The sequence below is a fragment of the Oncorhynchus mykiss genome, chromosome 15 (assembly GCF_057628025.1).
Source record: "Oncorhynchus mykiss isolate SJ-2025 chromosome 15, ASM5762802v1, whole genome shotgun sequence".
Classification (NCBI taxonomy): Eukaryota; Metazoa; Chordata; class Actinopteri; order Salmoniformes; family Salmonidae; genus Oncorhynchus; species Oncorhynchus mykiss.
Genome location: NC_143036.1, coordinates 19,552,397 through 19,576,415, shown reverse-complemented (window position 1 = coordinate 19,576,415; position 24,019 = coordinate 19,552,397). Strand labels below are relative to the sequence as shown.

The window sequence follows — 24,019 nt, the reverse complement described above, 5'->3', positions numbered from 1 at the left end:
TTGCATTCACTTGAAATACCAGCTCGTTTAGGACTCCAACCAGTTCCAATATTGGCTTGTCCACCGAGTATTTGCATCCAATTGGATATTGTGGGATTTATCTATGTCGGTTTAATTTTTCTAATAAATCTCTTGAAATTACAACAATGAAGTGGATGCAGGGACTTCTCGCTAGCGGAGTTTATAAATCAGATCTCTGTTGAATTGGCTCTCAAAGAGAAGGCACGAGCACTAGGGCCTGGGGAGATTTGTACAAACTCATTATAGAAATAGCCTTATTTAGAATACCTGTCTCTTGAGATTGTGTTTGTGTCACTTATCATATCGTCAGCTCTTACAGTATATGGGTAATGACAAGGTCAGCAACGCTCACACTCGGAGGCATTGAGCTGAAAGCCTCCTCCACGTACAGTGCTAGTCATGTAGACTGTCTTCACCTGTAGAGAATGCCTGTGTCATCCTGTCTCAGCCTCTCTCTAGTCCAGTCAGCAGTACTGTATGGCAGGCTGATGAAATCCAACTGGACAGGAAATGCTGTAGAGTTCAGCCTGAAGCATGGAGAGCGCTAGGTGCTATATAGGGAAGGTGGTGTGTATCCAAGGTGGATACAGTACTTGTGGGGCAAAGAGTTTTTAGAAGTTTAGATACCAAGGGAGAGCATTAAAGTACATTTGACAATTAAAAATAGAGCTGCTTGTTGATACTTCTCAGAAGTTTAGCGCAGCCTGAAAGTTGGAGAAAGAACATTTGCAGTACTCATGTGCCGTGTGCATTGGTAAAGGCCCTCCGGCGAAATAGTGAGAGCAAAATAGAGAGCTTTTCTCTTTTTTCCATTCGTATAAAAGCTGGATCGACTGACCTTGAGCGTCTAAAGAGATGGGCGGCCGAGAGAGAGATGACTTTCATTTATTTATGTTTAATGCTCTGACTGAAATATCAGGTCGGACCTCGTTTTAGACCACTTAACGCCTCTGGGGGGGGGGGGGGGGGGTGGCATGCGGTGTCTCCATTAGAGAAGGCCATCTCCTGGCCCCCTCTGTCCCCCCTCCAAAACCCTCAAGGGGAGAGAGGGGGAGTCAGATGGCATTCTAATACCTCTGGCTGCATTCTAATGGACCTAGGCTACTGGAACTACAGAGGCTGATGGGATTCCGAGGCAATTACTACCCACCTGCAAATGAGAAATTCTCATTCTCAGTAACAGGTTCCCTGGGCAGCGTCCCCTTAGATTTGTGTTATCTGCTGCTGATAGTTGGTGAGGAGGCTGGGGCATTTTCACTCACGAGTTGTTAGTGAGGAATAGTCAGGAAAAGTTGGTATTGCTTCTGTGTTTTGGTGGAAAGATAGCTCTCGCCAAAGACCGCAGGGGCCAATGCCAGCCTCGCAGATCCCGGTATCACAGCGCCATCTCAAGGCTGGCAAAATGCTTGGCACCCCCACTGATCACCCTGGCATAGTAAACGGGACATACGCTGCACCCTCGCAGCCCCCCATAAAGCCCAGTGATCACAACACAGAGGGGGACTGATGGGCGCTGTTGGGAGTGGATAGCCCCTAGTGAAGGCTTCACCAAGGTCTCTCTGTTACTGCCAGCTGGGCGCTCGCAAAGCATCGTTCACACACACACTCTTTGTCGACCCATACAGCTGGAGCGCTGCGGAAAAGGAGCATTAGTGAGGGAGCGAGACAGCTCTGAAACGCTACGTTTTTGCCTGATTAAGCTTGTAGAGGAAAAAGAGCAAAGTAGCAAATGGATCCCATTTGTAAACCCAATGTTTTTACTTAGGACTTCTATGAAGTCAATGGAAGCTTTCAGCTCAAGAGGAAAGGGAAAGGTCGCTGGAAAAGCAGTTCTTATTGGTCATCTGCCTCATCGGCCAGTTTGCGATTCTCAACAGTGAGTCATCACCCCATAAAGATGCATGTAATACTAGAGTGGCTGATGCCATTTAAAAAAACATTTTTTTACCTTTATTTAACCAGGAAGGGCTCATTGAGATTTAAAATATATCTTTTTCAAGAGCGTCCTGGCCAAGATAGGCAACACCAAGTCATTAAAAAAATTACAGACAAACATGAAAAACTACAAGTAATCTCGTAAAAACCATAGAATTCACAAGAGTATAACAAAATCAAAAACAGCAGGCCTCGCAGTGGACTAGGGCACTGCATCGCAGCTGTGGCTGTGCCACCAGAGACTCTGGGTTCGCACAATTGGCCTAGCGTCGTCTGGGTTAGGGAGGGTTTGGCCGGTAGGGATATCCTTGTCTCATCGCGCACCAGTGACTCCTGTGGCGGGCTGGGCGCAGTGCGCCCTAACCAAGGTAGCCAGGTGCACGGTGATTCCTCCGACACATTGGTGCGGCTGGCTTCCGGGTTGGAGGCGAACTGTGTTAAGAAGCAGTGCGGCTTGGTTGGGTTGTGTTTCGGAGGACGCATGGCTTTCGACTTTCGTCTCTCCCGAGCCCGTACGGGATTTGTAGCGATGAGACAAGATAGTAATTACTAACATTTGGATACCACGAAAATGGGGTAAAATTTAAAAATATATATTTTTTTTTAAAAACAGCAAATTAAAAACATTGACAGGTCATGGAATCAGTCTCAAGATCATTCATCAGTGATTTAAAAATACCAATCGGGACAAGTTCTTCCAGTTTAAAAGTATTTTGTAAGGTGTTCCAAGACGATGGCGCAGAGTACATAAAAGCCCTTTTACCAAATTCAGTTCGGACATTTGGAACAGTTATCAGGATAAAGTCCAGCGAACGAAGAGACCACATTTCGGAACAATAAAAATGCCCAAATAAAAAGGTAGTAAACCCAAAATGGCTTTGTAAATACAAGTATACCAGTGCCTGAGCCTACGAGTGACTAGAGAAGGCCAGCCAACCCTGGTATACAAAGTGCAGGAAGGGTTTTGCAGTTTTAAAATAAACCTCAAAGAGCCATGGGAAAGGGTGTCAATTGATCTCAAACACTGAGCGGAAGCATTCATATATAAAAGATCCCCATAGTCTAGTAAAGGCATAAATGTATCTGATACTAGCCTCCTTCTGGCTTCAAAAGAAAAATAGGCCTTATTCCTAAAATAAAATCCCAATTTCAGCTTCTGTTTTTTTTTGCAAGTTGTTGAATATGCAATTTAAAAGAGGCTGTCATCAATTAAAATTCCAACATATTTATATGAGGTTAGAACCTCAATCTCCTTGCCCTGACAGGTAGTAATAGGTGAAAGGTTCAGAGGTCTATTTCTTGCTTTAGAAAACACCATTAGTTTAGTTTTGTCAGTATTGAGGATAAGCTTCAATTGACACAATGTTTGTTGAACAGTATAAAAAGCAGTTTGCAAGTTCTGGAAAGCTTTTGTAAGAGACGAGGCACAACAGTAAATAATAGTATCATCAGCATAAAAATGAAGTTGCGCATTTTGGACATTGTTGTCTAAATCATTTATATAAATAGTGAATAAGAGAGGACCAAGTACAGAGCCTTGGGGCACACCATTAAAGACAGACAATTTAACAGACATAAGCCCATCAAATCGAGTGCACTGAGTTCTATCAGACAGATAGTTAGCAAACCATGCAACTGCATTCTCTGAAAGACCTACACTCGACAAGCTCTGCCTTTGTACAGCATGATCAACTGTATCAAAAGCCTTAGAGAGATCAATAAAAGGTGAGACTGTGCTGTTTTTTGCCAAGGGCTTCAGTGATATCATTTAAAACCTTCATAGCTGCTGTAATTGTGCTATGCTTCTTCCTGAAGCCTGATTGATAAAATAGAGTTAGTAAATAAAAACTCTTTTAGCTGTTCACTCACAAGGGTTTCAAGTATTTTCACCAGGGGTGACAGCTTTGAGATTGGCCTATAATTATTTAAAAGAGTTGGATCTCCCCCTTTTAAAAGTGGTAGGACAAATGCTGATTTCCAGATTTTTGGAATTTCATTACATTCCAGGGTTAGATTGAACAGATATGTAAGTGGTTCAGCTATGAAATCAGCTGCCAGATTTAAATAGCAGGGATCCAAAAGATCAGGACCTGCAGGCTTCCTCTGATCTAAGGATTTCAGGGCTTTCTGTACCACCTGCACTGAGAATGGCAAAAATCTAAAAGTTTGACCAGCTCTCACTGGTTCATCCACACAGGGTTGAACAGAGGCGGGGGGCACTGAATCAAACAGCCTACCAGATGATACAAAGTGCTCATTGAAATAATTCAGCATTTCAGTTTTGTCATATACAGCAACAGTCCTTCAAAACACCATGACGGTAATTCATTAACATTACTGTTACCAGACATAGACTTAATAGCTTTCCAAACCTTTCTAGGGTCATTCAGGTTATCAGTGGTAACAGACATAAAATATTCAGACTTGGCCTTCCTGAGAAGAAAAGGACACTTGTTTCGTAACTGCCTAAAAATAAGCCAATCAGCATCAGAACACGATTTCCTTGCTTTAGCCCAGGCTAGATTACGGTCGTGAATAATACAAGACAGCTCAGAAGAAAACCATGGATTATCCGCCCTTTAACCCTGAACCCGCGGAATGGGGCATGTTTGTTTATTATGTGGAAAAAACTATCATGAAAGAATTTCCAGGCAGTTTCCACATCAGGGATAAGCTCAATCTTTCTACAGTCAAAATAAAACAAATCATGAAAGAAAGCCTGCTCATTAAAACACTTTACATTTCTCTTACGAATCAAAGGTGGGTTTGTCTTAGGAACCTTTTAGTATTTCTAACAGCACAGTGGTCACTTAAATCATTACAAAAAACACCAACCGCAGAATATCTGTGTGGAACATTTGTCAATATCAAATCAATCAGGGTAGATATATCTGGGCATTTAAGATTTGGGCGGATGGGTGAGCTAATCAACTGGATAAGATTCATAGAATTACAAAACATTTTTAAATCATCAGACACTGGCTTTAACCAACACGAGTTGAGATCACCAATCAAGATCATTTCACTGTAAAGAAATTTAGACATAAGGTGCATCAAAGAAGAAAATGTATCACCGAGAGCAGAGGGGGGTCTATAACAGCCAATCACAGTTTTAGAGAGACCCTTTGAAACCTCAATATTCAAAGCAAGAAATTCCAACTGTTTACAAATAGTTTCAGACTTTGCCACACTTACAGGGAATTTCGTTTTTACATATATAGCCACAGCCCTACCTTTCATTGTAAACACTTATACAAATATCCTTATCAAAAACAGACTTGCTGAGCCAGGTTTCAGAAAACACAATTGCATCAGTTGATTTAGCCCAAATCCTAACCCCATCAATATTTGACAACAGTACATTTAAATGAAAAATACCAAAACCAGATCTTGATTTAAAATCAGAGTGGGTTTGGAGACATTGCATATCTGGGCCAGGGTTAGGTTGCACGTTACCTGATATCAACAAAAGAAGAATAACTAGGCGCCTCTGTTTAATAACCTTGCACCGCTTCTCTTTTTTAAGAGACCTACTGCAAGCGAATTCTACAAGTGAGTTTCCAGACAATACAAAACAGTAATTTAAAACCATTAGACTTTGGTAGTGACACATTCGTACTGTTCACATCATGCCACAAATACATCGGCACTTGGACGAGTGGACCGAGTGGAAAAAGAGTGAGTTCCTGCAGACAAAATGTCTAATGGATGGGAGAGCACATTGTCAGATATACTCACCCAGCGACAATGTTCGTTTTCTCCCGAGTTCAGTAAAGTCAGTGCACAAAGCAATACCATGAAAATTGTAATTTTCTCTGACAAATGTCAAAAATAGAGGCCAACGAAGGTAAGGGGAGAGAGGGACAGCATGTATGTATGAGTCTGAATGTGAGTATTTGCGCGCCATATTGTATTTCTATGAACCAGCCCCACTCTCTCAATTATCTTTATCTCGCAGCATTCTGAATCCGCACCACAGCACTGTTTTGTAGGATGACAACCCTCGATGCTTGAACCTCCCTTGGCCCCTGTGTCGCCCCCGCAAGAAAACACAACAGTCCCCCCTTTCTGACAACCGCAATTAATGTCTACTCTACAGTCTCCCTCTGCAATGGAGGACTAAAGCTGAACTGGCCAGGCTTTAAGTATCCCATCCAGGCATACAGCAGACAGTCGGGCAACTCTCTGGGGCGCCTCCCTGGAATCGTCTGTTCGCTGCAGGCAAAAGCCGTGCCTGGGAAATTTTCTGGTGGTTCATCAGCATATTCCCTCTCTCTCGTGTGTGTGTGTGTGTGTGTGTGTTGCCCTTGCTGCTGACATGGAGCCCCAGGAGATGGCATTAGCAGGGAGTGAAGGAGCGGGCCAGCAGGTATTTAAGGGTGTCCTTGTCTCCTAGAATCTCTCTCAGTTCACCACATCAACGCCCGGGACTGAGATCTCGGCCTGTGTTTACGTGGGAGTCTGTGTCCATGTTGTGGACAAGATGGGATATGACAGCCAAGTATGCAGTGTGGCCTCTGTCTTGAATGAGAAAATGAGTTTTCTTGACTTGGCATTATGCAGGTGTCGTACTGTTTGTATGCAGACTAGATTTTTTCTCTGCGGTCTATCTCGGTTTCATGAGTTTTTCTGGATGGCTAGCCTAAAGTTAAGAAAGACCAGAGCAGACCTGGGTTTAAATAGCAGGCTCAATCAAATCCATTAAAGTATTTCAAGTCAAACAAATGTTAGTTGTAAATGGATATGAAGGTATGGGCGGCAGGTAGCCTAGTGGTTAGAGCGTTGGACTAGTAACTGAAAGGTTGCAAGATCGACTCTGAGCTGACAAGGTAAAAATATTTTGTTCTGCCCCCGAACAAGGCAGTTAACCCACTGTTCCTAGGCCATCATTGGAAATAAGAATTTGTTCTTAACTGACTTGCCTAGTTAAATAAAGGTAAAAAAAATGGTAAATAAATAAATTAATGATGTGTGAAGTGGAACTTTTCAATATGAGGCTGATTACTGTATGTAAACTGAGTGTATCGCTAACTGTGTCGCCCATAACCTTCCGGTGTTTTCCCTTTGTGGTCATCTCCAGTAACCTGACCTTCTCGTCTCTTCTTTTTATTGTGTTTGGTATGAAACCAGGAAACTGGCCAAGAAGCGCAAGGAGACTATGAGCAGCACGCGGCAGGAGATGACCGTGATGGTGAACTCCATGGACAAGAGCTACACGGAGCAGGGCACCAACTGTGATGAGGCCATCTCCTTCATGGACACCCACAGCCACACACTCAACGGGAGAAGTGAGTGTCCAACACCAAGGCATTGTGGGTTGGTTGGTGGGTGGCTGGGGAGTCTAGAGGGCTTTTCACACTACTGAGCTCAACCTCAATTTGCAGATACAGCGTTTAAATAAGGATTGTCGGTCTCAGATCTTAATGCGTTAAATTTCCAAAGCTGTCCAAATGCTCTTAATCTTTGTTTCTGATCCTGAGCCTTCCTAAACCCTGCTTACCTAATGATCCATCTCTTTCTAGCCTTTTATTTCCCTCCTATTGCCTCTATGGAGATCCTGTGTTGACACATGGACACTGGCTCTAGGTCCTACAGGTCCTGTCCCCTGTGTACCCCAAACAGCACTAACCCCAATGGGCTCAGTTGATCCACCCCAGCTGGCCTTGCTTCTCACCCCAGGGACAGCTGGCCCTGGCTGGGATACAATCCCCTAATCCCCCCCACCAACAGTGATCCCCAGGCCCAGACCAAGTCAGCACCTACAGCTTTGCATGCTGGGTCAGCAGGTCTCATCACCGTATGATATTCCCCTTTTACCCCCCTCCGCATCCACATGCCCCATCCCTCACAGCTATAAGACATTAAGGCACCCCTTATTATGATGATATTTCTTAGACCTTGTATCTCTGTTTCTGGAGACTGTAGACTAAGTAAGTCACAAACTGTGAAGACAGAGTTTTCTGTCTTTCTTTAAACTCTGAAGGCTAGGAGGTGCCAGGGTCACTAGCTATGTTTCTCTCCCCTCACCGCCATGTGTTCCTCTCCTCTGTCTGTCAAAGAAAAAGGGGACTGGAGCAAGAATGTGACTGCAAACATGTCTTTGATCGTTTCGCGTGCTTTTAATATTGCAGGAGTGAAACGCCATTTCTGCCTGAAAGGGCCTTCTGGTGTGTCGCCGGGCAGAGTGGATGGGCCCAGGAATTGTTGGATATTAATAAGTAAACATGCTCTCATTGAACGACAGGGCCATTCATCCGTGACCTTATCCCGCTGTCTATCACAATATCCTTGACTGACAGCTAGGTCACTGTCCCCAACTTATCAAGGCAGCTGTCGAATGGCGACCGAAAACACGGCGACCAAAGCTCAGCATACTCCGCCGGCTTTATCAACGAACCGGCTGAACGTTATTGATTCGGCTGATGTTGTATGAACACAGCGCGTTGTCTTACACAAACCAAAATACTGTCACTAAAAAAACATTAGCGTGTTTGTATCCATAAACTTAACATCTTGGCGCACCCATCCCGTTAGTGGGATCATTTTCATCAACATCCGCTGAATTGCAGAGCGCCAAATTAAAATGTAATTATAAAAAATATTTAATTTTCATGAAATCACAAGTGCAATATAGCAAAACACAGCTTAGCTTGTTAATCCACCTGGTGTGTCAGATTTCAGAAAAGCTGTACAGATAAAGCAAACCAAGGGTTTATGTAAGGACATCTCTCTCAGCAGACAAAACATTACAAACAGCTAGCAGCAAAGTAGATTGGTCATGAATGTCAGAAAAGCAATAAAATGAATCGCTTACCTTTGATGGTCTTCGGATGTTTGCACTCATGAGACTCCCAGTTACACAATAAATGTTTGTTTTGTTCGATAAAGATTATTTTTATATCTAAAAACCTCCATTTGGTTGGCACGTTTTGTTTTGAAATCGACAGGCTCGGGCGTCACGACGGGGCAGAAGAAAATTCCAAATAGTATCCGTAAAGTTCGTAGAAACATGTCAAACGTTTTTTATAATCAATCCTCAGGTTGTTTTCACAATAAATAATCGATAATATTTCAACTGGACCGTAGCTTTTTCAATAGGAGAGAGAGAGAAAATGTCTGCTCTAAGCTGTTGCGCATGCAAAACTCTGCTGGCACCCAGCCATCCACTGATGCGATGTGATCGTTCTCGCTCATTTTTCAGAATAAAAGGCTGAAACTATGTCTAAAGACTGTTCACACCATGTGGAAGCCATAGGGAAAGGAAACTGTTTGATATCCCTTTAAATTGAGGGAAGGCATGCAATGAAACAGGGAGATTTCAAAATACGAGGCACTTCCTAGTTGGATTTTCCTCAGGTTTTCGCCTGCAATACCTGTTCTGTTATAATCACAGACAATATTTTGACAGTTTTGGAAACTTTAGAGTGTTTTCTATCCTAATCTGACAATTATATGCTTATTCTAGCTTCTGAGCCTGAGAAATAGGCAGGTTAATTTAGGTACGTTTTTCATCCAAACATCAAAATACTGCCCCCTACACTCAACAGGTTAACCGGAACAGTACATTTTACATTTACATTTTAGTAATTTAGCAGACGTCTCAGGTTTTTGACATTAGTCCACTTGTTAAATTTACTCTGTCAGGGAACAGGCTGCATTGTTTGATTCCTTCAGATTTTCAAGTCAGAAGTTTACATACACTTAGGTTGGAGTCATTAAAACTTGTTTTTCAACCACTCCACAAATGTCTTGTTAACAAACTATAGTTTTGGCAAGTCGGTTAGGACATCTACTTTGTGTATGACACAAGTAATTTTTCCAACAATTGTTTACAGACGGATTATTTCACTTATAATTCACTGTATCACAATTCCAGTGGGTCAGAAGTTTACCAACACTAAGTTGACTGTGCCTTTAAACAGCTTGGAAAATTCCAGAAAACTGTCATGGCTTTAGAAGCTTCTGATAGGCTAATTAACATAATTTGAGTCAATTGGAGGTGTACCAGTGGATGTATTTCAAGGCTTACCTTCAAACTCAGTGCCTCTTTGCTTGACATCATGGGAAAATCAAAAGAAATCAGCCAAGACTTCAGAAAAAAATTGTAGACCTCCACAAGTCTGGTTCATCCTTGAGAGCAATTTCCAAATGGCTGAAGGTACCACGTTCATCTGTACAAACAATAGTGCGCAAGTATAAACACCATGGGACCATGGGGCCGTCATACCGCTTAGGAAGGAGACGCGTTCTGTCTCCTAGAGATGAATGTACTTTGGTGCGAAAAGTGCAAATCAATCCCAGAACAACAGCAAAGGACCTTGTGACGATGCTGGAGGAAACAAGTACAAAAGTGTCTATATCCACAGTAAAACGAGTCCTTTATTGACATAACCTGAAAGGCCGCTCAGCAAGGAAGAAGCCACTGCTCCAAAACCGCCAAAAAAAGCCAGACTACGGTTTGCAACTGCACATGGGGACAAAGATCGTACTTTTTGGAGAAATGTCCTCTGGTCTGATGAAACAAAAATATAACTGTTTGGCCATAATGACCATCATTATGTTTGGAGGAAAAAGGGGAAGGCTTGCAAGCCGAAGATCACCATCCTAACCGTGAAGCACGGGCTGGCAGCATCATGTTGTGGGGGTGCTTTGCTGCAGGAGGGACTGGTACACTTCACAAAATAGATGGCAACATGAGAAAGGAAAATTATGTGGATATATTGAAGCAACATCTCAAGACATCAGTCAGGAAGTTAAAGCTTGGTTGCAAATGGGTCTTCCAGATGAACAATGACCCCAAGCATACTTCCAAAGTTGGGAAGATGGTATAAGGACAACAAAGTCAAGGTATTGGTGTGGCCATCACAAAGCCCTGACCTCAATCCTATTGAAATTTTGTGGGTAGAACTGAAAAAGCGTGTGCGAAAACTTGACTCAGTTACACCAGCTCTGTCAGGAGTAATGGGCCAAAATTCCCCCAACTTATTGTGGGAAGCTTGTGGAAGGCTACCCGAAACGTTTGACCCAAGTGAAGCAATTTAAAGGCAATGCTACCAAATACTAATTGATTGAATGGTAACTTCTGACCCACTGGGAATATGATGAAATAAATAAAAGCTGAAATAAATCATTCTCTCTATTATTATTCTGACATTTCACATTCTTACAATAAAGTGGTGATCTTAACTGACCTAAGACAGGGAATTTTTACTAGGATTAAATGTCAGGAATTGTGAAAAACAGAGTTTAAATGTATTTGTCTAAGGTGTATGTAAACTTCCGACTTCAACTGTGTACTATTACTTCTTCCTTCACTAAAGGTTATATTGACCATTCTGTTTGACTGCTCTCTCTCTTGCTAAAAGCCGTTTCCTCGCCCTCGTCATTCACCATGAAGACTAACACACTCAGCACGTCTGTACCCACCTCCTACTACCCAGGTAAACTACCTCTTCAAACTCCTTTTAACACTAATAGCACCTTCTTTGACCTCTTATGACCCTTGATCTCCGAGTGACCCCTTCAACTTTGACCTTTTAATGAATGGCCAATGCCGATCCAGGCGCCTTTGTTTGGTCAACGTTCTGCTTGATTTAACGGTGGCCTGCAAAACACTGTAATGATGCCTGTTCTCTTTTTGCCTGCAGTTTTAATTGCTCTATAGCGTTTGCACTTCAGCATTCTATTTCCGGCCCCTACTTGGGAGAACCATATTTAGCCATATTGGTAGATCGATTTGAAGTAATAATGAAATTCAAGGGATTTTGTTGGACATGATATTAAACTGACTTAGTTATAATCTCTCATATTGTTACTTATGAGCTATTTATGCTGTTCTTCCGTGGGGGGTGGGGGGGGGGGGGGGGGGTTCTTTGCCTCTCTTGTTGACTGTAATAACAATTTACTGCTCTGCTATAATGTTGCTGTCTCACCTGAGGGGAGAGCACGTCACCCTATTCACTGCTATATTCTCTCTTCTTTGTTAACCCCCTACTCTGCACTGGTTTTGGGGTGTGGGCAGATCCCTTTGTGCCAACCGCTATCTTGGGTGAGAAAACATTCTTTATTTTTTTCCTACAATACATTTCTTATGCTTACAGACCAACTAAGAGACAGCCTACTCTAAAATAGACCAGGTGCTGTGCATTTGAGGGAAGGGGAGGGGGAGAGAAGAGAGAGAGAGAGAGAGAGAGAGTCAGAGTAATTTGGACTGTTTTTTTTCTTCCTGATAATGGCTTTCACACATTCATACCTGCCTGCTTTTCTTCTTTATGTCAGACCAGAAGGTTTTGTTTCTTTCTAATCAAGCTGAGGTTGGCTAATTCACTCCATCCCATCCGCATTCCGTGTCGTGCGTGTGACGTCACGTATGTCTATGACCTCTCATATGCATGGACAGACAATGTGGACTGGATGAGGGGGAGTGGCACAGCAAACAAACTGAAAACATGCATACAAACAGACAAAGTAGTTCCAATCGCCATAGCAGAAAGTAGTTCCCATCGCCATAGCAGAAAGAAGTTCCCATCGCCATAGCAGAAAGAAGTTCCCATCGCCATAGCAGAAAGAAGTTCCCATCGCCATAGCAGAAAGAAGTTCCCATCGCCATAGCAGAAAGAAGTTCCCATCGCCATAGCAGAAAGTAGTTCCCATCCCCATAGCAGAAAGTAGTTCCCATCGCCGTAGCAGAAAGTAGTTCCCATCGCCGTAGCAGAAAGTAGTTCCCATCCCCGTAGCAAAAAGTAGTTCCCATCGCCGTAGCAAAAAGTAGTTCCCATCGCCATAGCAGAAAGTAGTTCCCATCCCCATTGCAGAAAGTAGTTCCCATCCCCATTGCAGAAAGTAGTTCCCATCGCCAGAGCAGAAAGTAGTTCCCATCGCCAGAGCAGAAAGTAGTTCCCATCGCCAGAGCAGAAAGTAGTTCCCATCGCCAGAGCAGAAAGTAGTTCCCATCGCCAGAGCAGAAAGTAGTTCCCATCGCCAGAGCAGAAAGTAGTTCCCATCGCCAGAGCAGAAAGTAGTTCCCATCGCCAGAGCAGAAAGTTGTTCCCATCGCCATAGCAAAAAGTAGTTCCCATCGCCAGAGCAGAAAGTAGTTCCCATCCCCATAGCAGATAGTAGTTCCCATCCCCATAGCAGAAAGAAGTTCCCATCCCCATAGCAGAAAGTAGTTCCCATTGCCATAGCAGAAAGAAGTTCCCATCGCCATAGCAGAAAGAAGTTCCCATCGCCATAGCAGAAAGAAGTTCCCATTGCCATAGCAGAAAGAAGTTCCCATTGCCATAGCAGAAAGTAGTTCCCATCGCCATAGCAGAAAGTTGTTCCCAACGCCATAGCAGAAAGTAGTTCCCAACGCCATAGCAGAAAGTAGTTCCCATGGCCAGAGCAGAAAGTAGTTCCCATCGCCAGAGCAGAAAGTAGTTCCCATCGCCAGAGCAGAAAGTAGTTCCCATCGCCAGAGCAGAAAGAAGTTCCCATCGCCATAGCAGAAAGAAGTTCCCATCGCCAGAGCAGAAAGAAGTTCCCATCGCCATAGCAGAAAGTAGTTCCCATCGCCATAGCAGAAAGAAGTTTGCATCGCCATAGCAGAAAGTAGTTCCCATCGCCATAGCAGAAAGTAGTTCCCATCGCCAGAGCAGAAAGTAGTTCCCATCGCCATAGCAGAAAGAAGTTTGCATCGCCATAGCAGAAAGTAGTTCCAATCGCCATAGCAGAAAGTAGTTCCCAACGCCATAGCAGAAAGAAGTTCCAATCGCCATAGCAGAAAGAAGTTCCCATCGCCATAGCAGAAAGTAGTTTCCAACGCCATAGCAGAAAGTAGTTCCAATCGCCATAGCAGAAAGAAGTTGCCTTCGCCATAGCAGAAAGAAGTTGCCATCGCCATAGCAGAAAGTAGTTCCCATCGCCATAGCAGAAAGAAGTTGCCATCGCCATAGCAGAAAGTAGTTCCCATCGCCATAGCAGAAAGAAGTTGCCATCCCCATAGCAGAAAGTAGTTCCCATCGCCATAGCAGAAAGTAGTTCCCATCGCCATAGCAGAAAGAAGTTGCCATCCCCATAGCAGAAAGTAGTTCCCATCGCCATAGCAGAAAGTAGTTCCCATCGCCATAGCAGAAAGTAGTTCCCATCGCCATAGCAGAAAGTAGTTCCCATCCCCATAGCAGAAAGTAGTTCCCATCGCCGTAGCAGAAAGTAGTTCCCATCCCCATAGCAGAAAGTAGTTCCCATCGCCGTAGCAGAAAGTAGTTCCCATCCCCGTAGCAAAAAGTAGTTCCCATCGCCGTAGCAAAAAGTAGTTCCCATCGCCATAGCAAAAAGTAGTTCCCATCGCCATAGCAAAAAGTAGTTCCCATCCCCATTGCAGAAAGTAGTTCCCATCCCCATTGCAGAAAGTAGTCCCCATCCCCATAGCAGAAAGTAGTTCCCATCGCCAGAGCAGAAAGAAGTTCCCATCGCCAGAGCAGAAAGTAGTTCCCATCGCAAGAGCAGAAAGTAGTTCCCATTGCCAGAGCAGAAAGTAGTTCCCATCCCCATAGCAGAAAGTAGTTCCCATCCCCATAGCAGAAAGTAGTTCCCATTGCCATAGCAGAAAGAAGTTCCCATCGCCATAGCAATGACCATATAGAGAAGTGGCAAACATTGGAGAGCTCTCGGGCAAAGCTAAGGAATTATCCACTTTTGCCAATGTAATTATTGCCTAGCCGACCCTTGTCAACTCCTTCAGAACAATAATTGTCAGTTCCAACCCTTTCATTTAGAGAAACTTGTTTCAATAACTTTGTCTTGGTAGGTTGTTTGTTGTGCAGCCAGGTACATTAGATAACATACGCACACCACCTGTAGACATTTAAAATATTAACATACACTAAAATGTATTTTCTTTTAACCAGCTTAACACACTTTAGGGTAGTAGACAGAGCTAAAAAGCACAACAGTGTCTCAAGCAAGCATGGCATGGGTGATATTCTAGATGTTTCCCCAGGCAAGTCCCAATAGTTCACATTCACCGTTTACAGTACCTAGGAAAAGGGCAAGCTAGTGGTTTCACTTGTTTTCAAACGTGATCAGGAGATGATTTACCACAGATGTAGGATCTTAATTTGATCACTCTTTTGTTGCTGAGAATTTTCATAAATTTATAGAAATTCACTAAAAACCCACACTAACAAACGGTTATATTAAGAGTATTGCACTTTTCATGTAGCCTACTTTTGGCCAGATCAAGCAACATTATGGACTAAAAGTTCAAATCCTGTTGCTGCAGGATTATTCTGGCTTTGACAATATAGGTCAAGTTAGTTAAACTGATTTGGCAAATGTCAAATGAAAATGTTATTAAGTGAACAAAATGTTTTGGTTCTTTATCATGTAATTATCAGCATTGATTACATTGAAATGGCCAATTCTAGGTGATTCCAACCAAATTAACACAACTCCAACTAAAGTGTCCCAAATCTAGCTTTCTGAGAGGTGTCCAATTGAACTGAATAGTTGCCTTGATCAGGACTCCCGGAATGGCAAAAAAATGTTGGTGCCTAGAAACAGCTAGAGAAAATTAAAACTGTGCAGGTGCTCATGCCTAAACTTATATTGTTGCTTATACCCTGTTTCCTTTCTCTTCTTTTCTTCTTCACATTTAACCTGTTATGTCCTCTAATAAAGTGCCCATTAATGGTAAGTTGCCAGTCTGCCCTGTTTTCTCTGGGGTGAGGAGATGTGTGTGTGCCTCATGCTATTGAAAAGGGGCTTGCCTTGGGGGCTGCTCTCCCATCTTGTTGCCACGCATGCACTTGTGTTAGCGCATCTCACGCCCCCCTTCCTCCTGTGAAGCTATTAGCTAGCATGGCGGTCTGACTCCACCCGTGGACAGTGTTGCCTCATGCATATGTGGACTGTGACATACCCCCCCCCCCCCCCCCCTTTGAATGAATGGGGGGTCTCACGCCTCTGACATTTTGTGTTACGATTTTCCCGTTAGACGTAGTTACCGACCAAGGTAGCCACTTCATTTGATTGTGCACCCACGTCATCCATTCACCGCCACCATTCCATCATTTGTGCAACCTTATTTTGCCATTGGTCAAATTCTGAGGATAGAAAGGATTTTATTGAGAAGTTAGCCACAAGCTAGCGTTATCAGAACTGAGGGCTATTCTAGCGTCAATAGAAATAAAGCCAGCTCTTTCCCCTCATAGAAAATAGATGTAAATAGAGATACTGGGCACCATCTATTGAAACAGTGTTATAATACAAGATCCATATTATGTTGTCTTCACCACGTTTTACAGCACTGAAATAACTAGTCTAGCATGACATAGTTTATAAGTAACTCCTTTTCATTTCATGTTTTGTCATTGAATAACTTTATATTGTTACCTTGTATTCATCCATTATAATGTCAACAGTGTTTCCTTTCCTCTGTCTGTGGGGTTGTGCAGCACTCCAGTTCTGACCAGTGTGTGTGTTTGTGTGTCCTTGTCCTTCCTCTGTGTTTCCAGATGAGAACCACACCATGACCAGTGACACCAGTAGTCTGGTCCAGTCCCACAGCCACTCCTATAAGAAGAAGAGGGAGGTGGCGGATGTTCCTCCATACCAGACCGGTCAGCTCCACCCGGCCATCCGCGTGGCCGACCTGCTCCAGCACATCACCCAGATGAAGTGTGCCGAGGGCTACGGCTTTAAGGAGGAGTATGAGGTGAGAGCCCCAACTACCTGCCTGTCTGACTAGTGTAGTGTCCCCTCTGTCCTCTCTCACATGGCACACAGTGTCCCCACATACCACAGTGTCCCCACATACCACAGTGTCCCCACAAACCACCATGTCCAGTATACACATATTCCACGTCACCTGTCTGTCTGTCTGTCTGTCTGTCTGTCTGTCTGTCTCTGTCTCTGTCTCTGTCTGTCTCTGTCTGTCTGTGTCTGTGTCTGTCTGTCTGTGTCTGTCTGTGTCTGTCTGTGTCTGTCTGTGTCTGTCTGTCTGTCTGTCTGTCTGTCTGTCTGTCTGTCTGTCTGTCTGTCTGTCTGTCTGTCTGTCTGTCTGTCTGTCTGTCTGTCTGTCTGTCTGTCTGTCTGTCTGTCTGTCTGTCTGTCTGTCTGTCTGTCTGTCTGTCTGTCTGTCTGTCTGTCTGTCTGTCTGTCTGTCTGTCTGTCTGTCTGTCTGTATGTCTGTATGTCTGTCTGTCTTTGCTCCCTCACTCTGAAACAAACCAAGCACACAGGTCCCTGTTTGTCTTTATTTTATTTTGGTTTTCCTTCCTTTTTGTGTTTCTTTGTTGCTTTTAATGCTTGCCTTCTTTCCTGGTTTGTTGCTTTTAATGCCTGCCTTCTTTCTTGGTTTGTTGCTTTCCTTCTCTTTTCTTTAGTGTTTAGATTCCTTGTTTGTTAGATGTTTCTGCATAGAGTTGCACTTTTGGTCTTTGTGAATGAACTTGTCATGAGCAATTAGTGCACAAAATGCACTAGTTCTGTGTCCACGCACTCCTCCCGTTCCAATGTTTGTGTCACCACTGAATTTCTCTGGCTTAGTGTTTGGGCTCCTGCAGTTTGTTGACTACACGCCACACTGCTTAGATCTTACTGCCTCGTGGACACCATCCATTTAGTCTAGCAACACTAAACCGCCATGGTTTGAAAATGTGCCTTCTAAATCTTGAAAATCCTACACCACGCACACACATACACACTCAATAAACACACACACACGCACATTCAATAAACACACACACGCAAGGGGGATTTCTGAGACTGTGACTTTGTGTTAACGGCTGAGACCATTGCGAGCTGCCAGCGATGCCTAGAGTCTGTATCGTGAACGAACTAGATGAGAACAGCGCTGCTCTCCAGAAGCTGATGACAGACCTAACGAATGTCACAGCAGTGTCTTATTCCCTCACCACTCAGCACATAGTGTGTGATTGTGGTGTTACGTTTGTGTGTGGGAGTGTGCTTGAATGCACATATTTGTTTGTGTGTGTACATACAGTATACACAAGCTACCTCGCTCACCTTCCAACCCATCACAAGGGAGTTTCTACCTTTTTCAACGGAGGGTATTTACCTGTAATGAACTATCCACCAACCCCCCTCCCATCTTATCCTTTACTTTGCTATACCCACTACTTACACAATAAACGACACAGGAATCAAATCAATAATTCAAGCTCCAATACCCGGGCCCTGTGGTTTGGTGCTACCCTCAGGGCTCAATTCATTATGGATATGGATGGAAGGCTTAGGCTACTAGTGCAATAATACAGTATTGCCAGTCGGGGAAAAAATAGTGTGGAATAATTTATGCCCCCTTCCACCCCTCCATCTGAAAGTGCTTCACTTCACTGTTTTAAAAAAAACATTTTTTATCTTTCTATTTGCAACGCCTCTAAAAGTTAGAGACGTCGTTCTCTTTTCTTTTCCTGCTACCACTGTCTTAGGTGTAAATGGTCTAGACATGACGAGCCGAGCACCAAACTAAACTGATCAATTCTAATCTCTCCCCCGATTCCATGCTTCTTGTTATTCCATAACTTTGTCTATGGGAAAGATAAACCAGGTAAGCGTGTCCCCTTTTTGGTTTGATTGTGAAATCTGTTTTTATATCGTTGCTTTGTCGTATTATTCTAGATGCAGCCAGCAAACAACCTATAGCTCCTATCTTGTAGAGTTGGTTCCTATGATATTGATCATAATTCTTTCTTTTATACCTGCTGTTCTGATGGCTACCCGGACTATTTGCATTGACCCCCCCCCCCCATCCCCTCATTTTTTAAATAGTGTTTATGATCTATTATCAATGTATAGTCACTTTACTCCTACCTACATGTACATATTACCTCAATTATCTCGACTAACCTGTACCCCCTCACATTGACTCGATACCGGAACCCCCTGTATATAGCTTCGCTACTTGTATTTTATTGTTGCTCTTTCATTTTTTCTTTAGTTTATTTAGTAAATATTTTTCTTAACTCTTGTTTTTCTGAAAACTGCATTGTTGGTTAAGGGCTTGTAAGTAAGCATTTCACGGTAAGGTCCACACCTGTTGCATTCGGCGCATGTGACAAATAACATTTGATTTGATTGTCTGTGTCCAAAAACATGCATTTAAGTAGGCCTACAAATCACAAAATACTAGAAAAACAAACTTTTTTTTCTGCTCCAAATGAATCCCCTGTGGCCAGTGAGAATCAAAGAGCAGTAAAATGAGTGTCGTTCCGTCGACACAACAGCACGTACCAGAGGTCCCATCCTAATGGAAGTGTTTGTAGACAAAACACACTCCGCATTCATCCCAGACACACAGTAAATGGGCCTGCTCCAGTTCAGGCCTGCCTCTTCTTCAAAGGCAAAAAACACATTTGATTTGTTTTGATGATAATGCAGTCAGAAGCCATTTGAAATGTTTACTCATGAAAGGCTGTAACTGCTCCAGCTTGCCCTCTTGGTATGGTATGTTGCATTCAAAAACCAAAATATTAAGACTTGCAGATCATATTTAGTTGAAACCAATTGAGTTCCTGAGATCAACCTACTTTGTACCTAAATCAGCCATTAATATGCAGATTTTGCTGTGATCGTTATTCATGAATGGCCCTTACTTTTCCTCCCTCATATGCACCTCCCTAACCACTACACCATCTTACTCTGTAACACACTGTTCAACATCCAACTCGGTTTACCTTTCATGTCATCATAACACACTGTTTCTCTCCTCAGATTGGCTTCATACGGGCAGCATCTTCCAAGCATTATGTTAATTGCCGAAATGTGCCTTTGTATTTATGCCAGATTTTGCTGCCTACTGGTAAACACTTGAGAAGCGTTGTGTGGGGTAAAAACACAGTGGATCTGTTTTGCTGCTGAAGCTTTGTCTAAGGCCCTACCACGTTTGGTGCCTCTGAGGAGTGTTTTCAGAGTCTCTGTGGCCCTGTAGTCAGTAGCGTTGAGGGTGAAATCGCAAGGGGGTTTTAGAATCAAAAGGGGTTGGTGTCGCACCTGAGTGAGAGACTGAACATCAACAGCCATTCAGAAGCTCCTTTGAGCCGCGGGAACAATGGCTTCCACACTGTTTGTTCACTCGCTTGTTAAGGATAAGATTTGGGATAAGAGAGCACTTTTGTTTGGATTCGGGCCCGTGAGAGTGGACCATAGATCTCATCTCAGTTGGTCTACTTCATTGAAAATCACCTGTGTGATGCTTTGAAAAAGTTTGAGACGGAAAAGTATGCAAGGCTTTGAATTCATTACTTGTTTTCCACCAATCACGTTAAGGCTTACTGGCAGGTGGTGGGAAAACCTGGCCAATGGAGAATTAGTATGATACTGCCAATGGGGTTAGATGAAGCCTGGGGCTGCCTCCTAACTATTTGACTTGTAATTCCCCCACATCTTGCAGCAAGGCTGCTATGGATGTTAATAATTCAATATTATACCTTTTATATTTAACTAGACCTTTTTTCATTAGCAGCCAATGTTTGGGTGATTATCAGGCTCAGAAAAGGCATGTTGTAGACTCTTAACATTTCTTGAAACCCAGTTTTGGGTTTTCCCTTGATCTCTACATTAGCATAGAAGTCTTACAAACACAGTAGACATTGTTGCAAAATCTATTATTTCTCTAAACTAGAGATCCAATATTACACCTGAACATGAAAAAATATGAATAGTTGAACACCTGCCAGCATTGGTGCATTTCACGTCACTTAATCATTTTTTTGTGTTCTCTAACTCTCCCCAAACTATTTTGACAATGTGAAATGATTTATTCTTGAAGCTCTTTTTTTTCCTCTGACACCGCTCACCCCTGAAGTTTGACGCGTGTCTAAAGTAGTTTGCGGCAACGTTCTTCTCCCGCCCCTCCCCCCACCGCGGGCCAGTGTTGGACCACGGATCTCATTATAACACAGTTGAGAAAGAGCGGGAGGGAGAGAGAGCGAGAGGGAGAGAGATGAGCGTAAAGAAAGGTGCTCGTCAGTCATTCTATCACTCCTCTCTTCCCCGGGGGGAGAGAGAGAGAGAGAGAGAGGAAGCTGAGCGTAAAGAAAGGTGCTCGTCAGTCATTCTATCACTCCTCTCCTCCCCGGGTTGCCTCGCTCGCCATGGCTGCTCTGTGTCACTTCCTGCACATGAAAAGACAGCTGTCTTGAAAGATACATGGCAGCGATGAATAACAAAACAGCGCCACTTTGAAACTCAAAATCTAGAGAGGAGAAATGGAGAGAAAACAGAGGAAGACTAAGTGCCTCAATGTTGTCAATATGTGTTAAACTGTGTTTAATGTCTCTTTACTGCATCCAATTCTGAGACATTCGAAGAGAGAAAAAGCAATCTGCATTCAAATACGGCCTTCCCTTCAAAGTGTCACTTGTAGTGGCGGTTTACAAGGCCTGCGACGGCAAGTTTCTCCCCATACCCAACGTGGCCGGTAAAAGGTCATGTGATAATCCTAGTCTTTTAAGCTCGTTTCAAGGTGACGTCACAGCGTGTATACCTGATTCCCTTGTTCAAAGACGTCTTCAGGAAAATACAAACTTGATTCCTCCTCTCTGATTTCTCCCTCATTCCTCATTTACTCAAACAGCCATGTAAGCCTTGCCAAAGACTGATTTCTGTCATTGATGACTGTTAAGAAATGGCATATTTTCCCACCTTAGGCAGTCACAGAAAATACCACAAATGTACATTTTGTTATTTGATATCGAGTGGAAGTGCCATTTCTCTCATTACGTCTGGCACTCGGTGGTGTGGGCGGGCAGGGAGGGGGACGACGACGACATCCGTGAGAGTGGGGCTCCTCGCCATGGGGACCAGGCTGCTTGCCATTATCCACTTGGAGCACTGATCAAGGCTTCTTGTCCTCTGAACGAGTTCTGTGTCATTTTATCATTGAGGGGAACAAGCGTGAGAGGGAGAGATATGGGGGGAGCAAGCGGCTTCCTTGGCCAAAAGAGGCTCCACTGCAGGCAATCAGAGCTAATCAGATCAGTTGTCTGATGGGGCTGAGAGAGAGGTATCGGAAGGAACGTTGGATGGATACGGCTAAATGACAATGCATCATTATGATCTATTTATACATTCTTGAAACTCGTTGGAGAGGCAGCAGGCAGCTGGAGGAGACATTAACTTACAGGAGGAAGAGGCAGCTGGAGGAGACATTAACTTACAGGGGAAGAGGCAGCAGGCAGCTGGAGGAGACATTAACTTATAGGGGGAAGAGGGAGCTGGAGGAGACATTAACTTACAGGGGAAGAGGCACCAGGCAGCTGGAAGAAACATTAACTTACAGGGGGAAGAGGCAGCTGGAGGAGACATGAATTTACAGGTGGAAGAGGCAGCTGGAGGAGGCATTTACTTACAGGGGGAAGAGGCAGCAGGCAGCTGGAAGAAACATTAACTTACAGGGGGAAGAGGCAGCTGGAGGAGGCATTAACTTACAGGGGGAAGAGGCAGCAGGCAGCTGGAAGAGACATTAACTTACAGGGGGAAGAGGGAGCTGGAGGAGACATTAACTTACAGGGGGAAGAGGCAGCTGGAGGAGACATTAACTTACAGGGGGAAGAGGCAGCTGGAGGAGACATTAACTTACAGGGGGAAGAGGCAGGTGGAGGAGGCATTAACTTACAGGGGGAAGAGGGAGCTGGAGGAGACATTAACTTACAGGGGGAAGAGGCAGATAGAGGAGACATTAACTTACAGGGGGAAGAGGCAGATGGAGGAGACATTAACTTACAGAGGGAAGAGGCAGATGGAGGAGACATGAACTTACAGGGGGAAGAGGCAGCTGGAGGAGACATTACCTTACAGGGGGAAGAGGCAGCTGGCAGCTGGAAGAGACATTAACTTACAGGGGGAAGAGGGAGCTGGAGGAGACATTAACTTACAGGGGGAAGAGGGAGCTGGAGGAGACATGAACTTACAGGGGAAGAGGGAGCTGGAGGAGACATTAACTTACAGGGGGAAGAGACAGCTGGAGGAGACATTAACTTACAGGGGGAAGAGGGAGCTGGAGGAGACATTAACTTACGGGGGAAGAGGCAGCAGGCAGTTGCAGGAGACGTTAACTTACAGGGGGAAGAGGGAGCTGGAGGAGACATTAACTTACGGGGGAAGAGGCAGCAGGCAGCTGGAGGAGACATTAACTTACAGGGGAAGAGGGAGCTGTAGGAGACATTAACTTACAGGGGAAGAGGGAGCTGGAGGAGACATTAACTTACAGGGAAGAGGGAGCTGGAGGAGACATTAACTTACAGGGGAAGAGGGAGCTGGAGGAGACATTAACTTACAGGGGAAGAAGGAGCTGGAGGAGACATTAACTTACAGGGGAAGAGGGAGCTGGATGAGACATTAACTTACAGGGGAAGAGGGAGCTGGAGGAGACATTAACTTACAGGGGAAGAGGGAGCTGGAGGAGACATTAACTTACAGGGGAAGAGGGAGCTGGAGGAGACAGTAACTTACAGGGGAAGAGGGAGCTGGAGGAGACATTAACTTACGGGGGAAGAGGGAGCTGGAGGAGACATTCACTTACAGGGGAAGAGGGAGCTGGAGGAGACATTAACTTACAGGGGGAAGAGGGAGCTGGAGGAGACATTAACTTACGGGGGAAGAGGCAGCAGGCAGCTGGAGGAGACGTTAACTTACAGGGGGAAGAGGGAGCTGGAGGAGACATTAACTTACAGGGGAAGAGGGAGCTGGAGGAGACATTAACTTACAGGGGAAGAGGGAGCTGGAGGAGACATTAACTTACAGGGGAAGAGGGAGCTGGAGGAGACATTAACTTACAGGGGAAGAGGGAGCTGGAGGAGACATTAACTTACAGGGAAGAGGGAGCTGGAGGAGACATTAACTTACAGGGGAAGAGGGAGCTGGAGGAGACAGTAACTTACAGGGGAAGAGGGAGCTGGAGGAGACATTAACTTACAGGGGAAGAGGGAGCTGGAGGAGACATTAACTTACAGGGGAAGAGGGAGCTGGAGGAGACATTAACTTACAGGGAAGAGGGAGCTGGAGGAGACATTAACTTACAGGGGAAGAGGGAGCTGGAGGAGACATTAACTTACAG

The 24,019-nt window shown here is 44.2% G+C and overlaps 1 protein-coding gene across 12 annotated transcripts in view; it reads left to right on the top strand.

The window, feature by feature from the left end:
• The window catches only part of LOC110490935 (receptor-type tyrosine-protein phosphatase mu), a 296,571-nt gene that overhangs the window by 233,447 nt on the left and 39,105 nt on the right, over window positions 1–24,019 (top strand). For 4 of the 12 annotated variants that reach the window (XM_090199471.1, XM_090199469.1, XM_036943987.2 and 1 more), the window contains 4 exons: window positions 7,087–7,244; window positions 11,322–11,396; window positions 11,978–12,004; window positions 16,455–16,654. In XM_090199471.1, the coding sequence (XP_090055597.1) occupies window positions 7,087–7,244; window positions 11,322–11,396; window positions 11,978–12,004; window positions 16,455–16,654 (460 nt within the window). The remainder of the gene's footprint in view (window positions 1–7,086; window positions 7,245–11,321; window positions 11,397–11,977; window positions 12,005–16,454; window positions 16,655–24,019) is intronic. The other 8 variants (XM_036943993.2, XM_090199470.1, XM_036943988.2 and 5 more) reach the window with 2 other exon arrangements.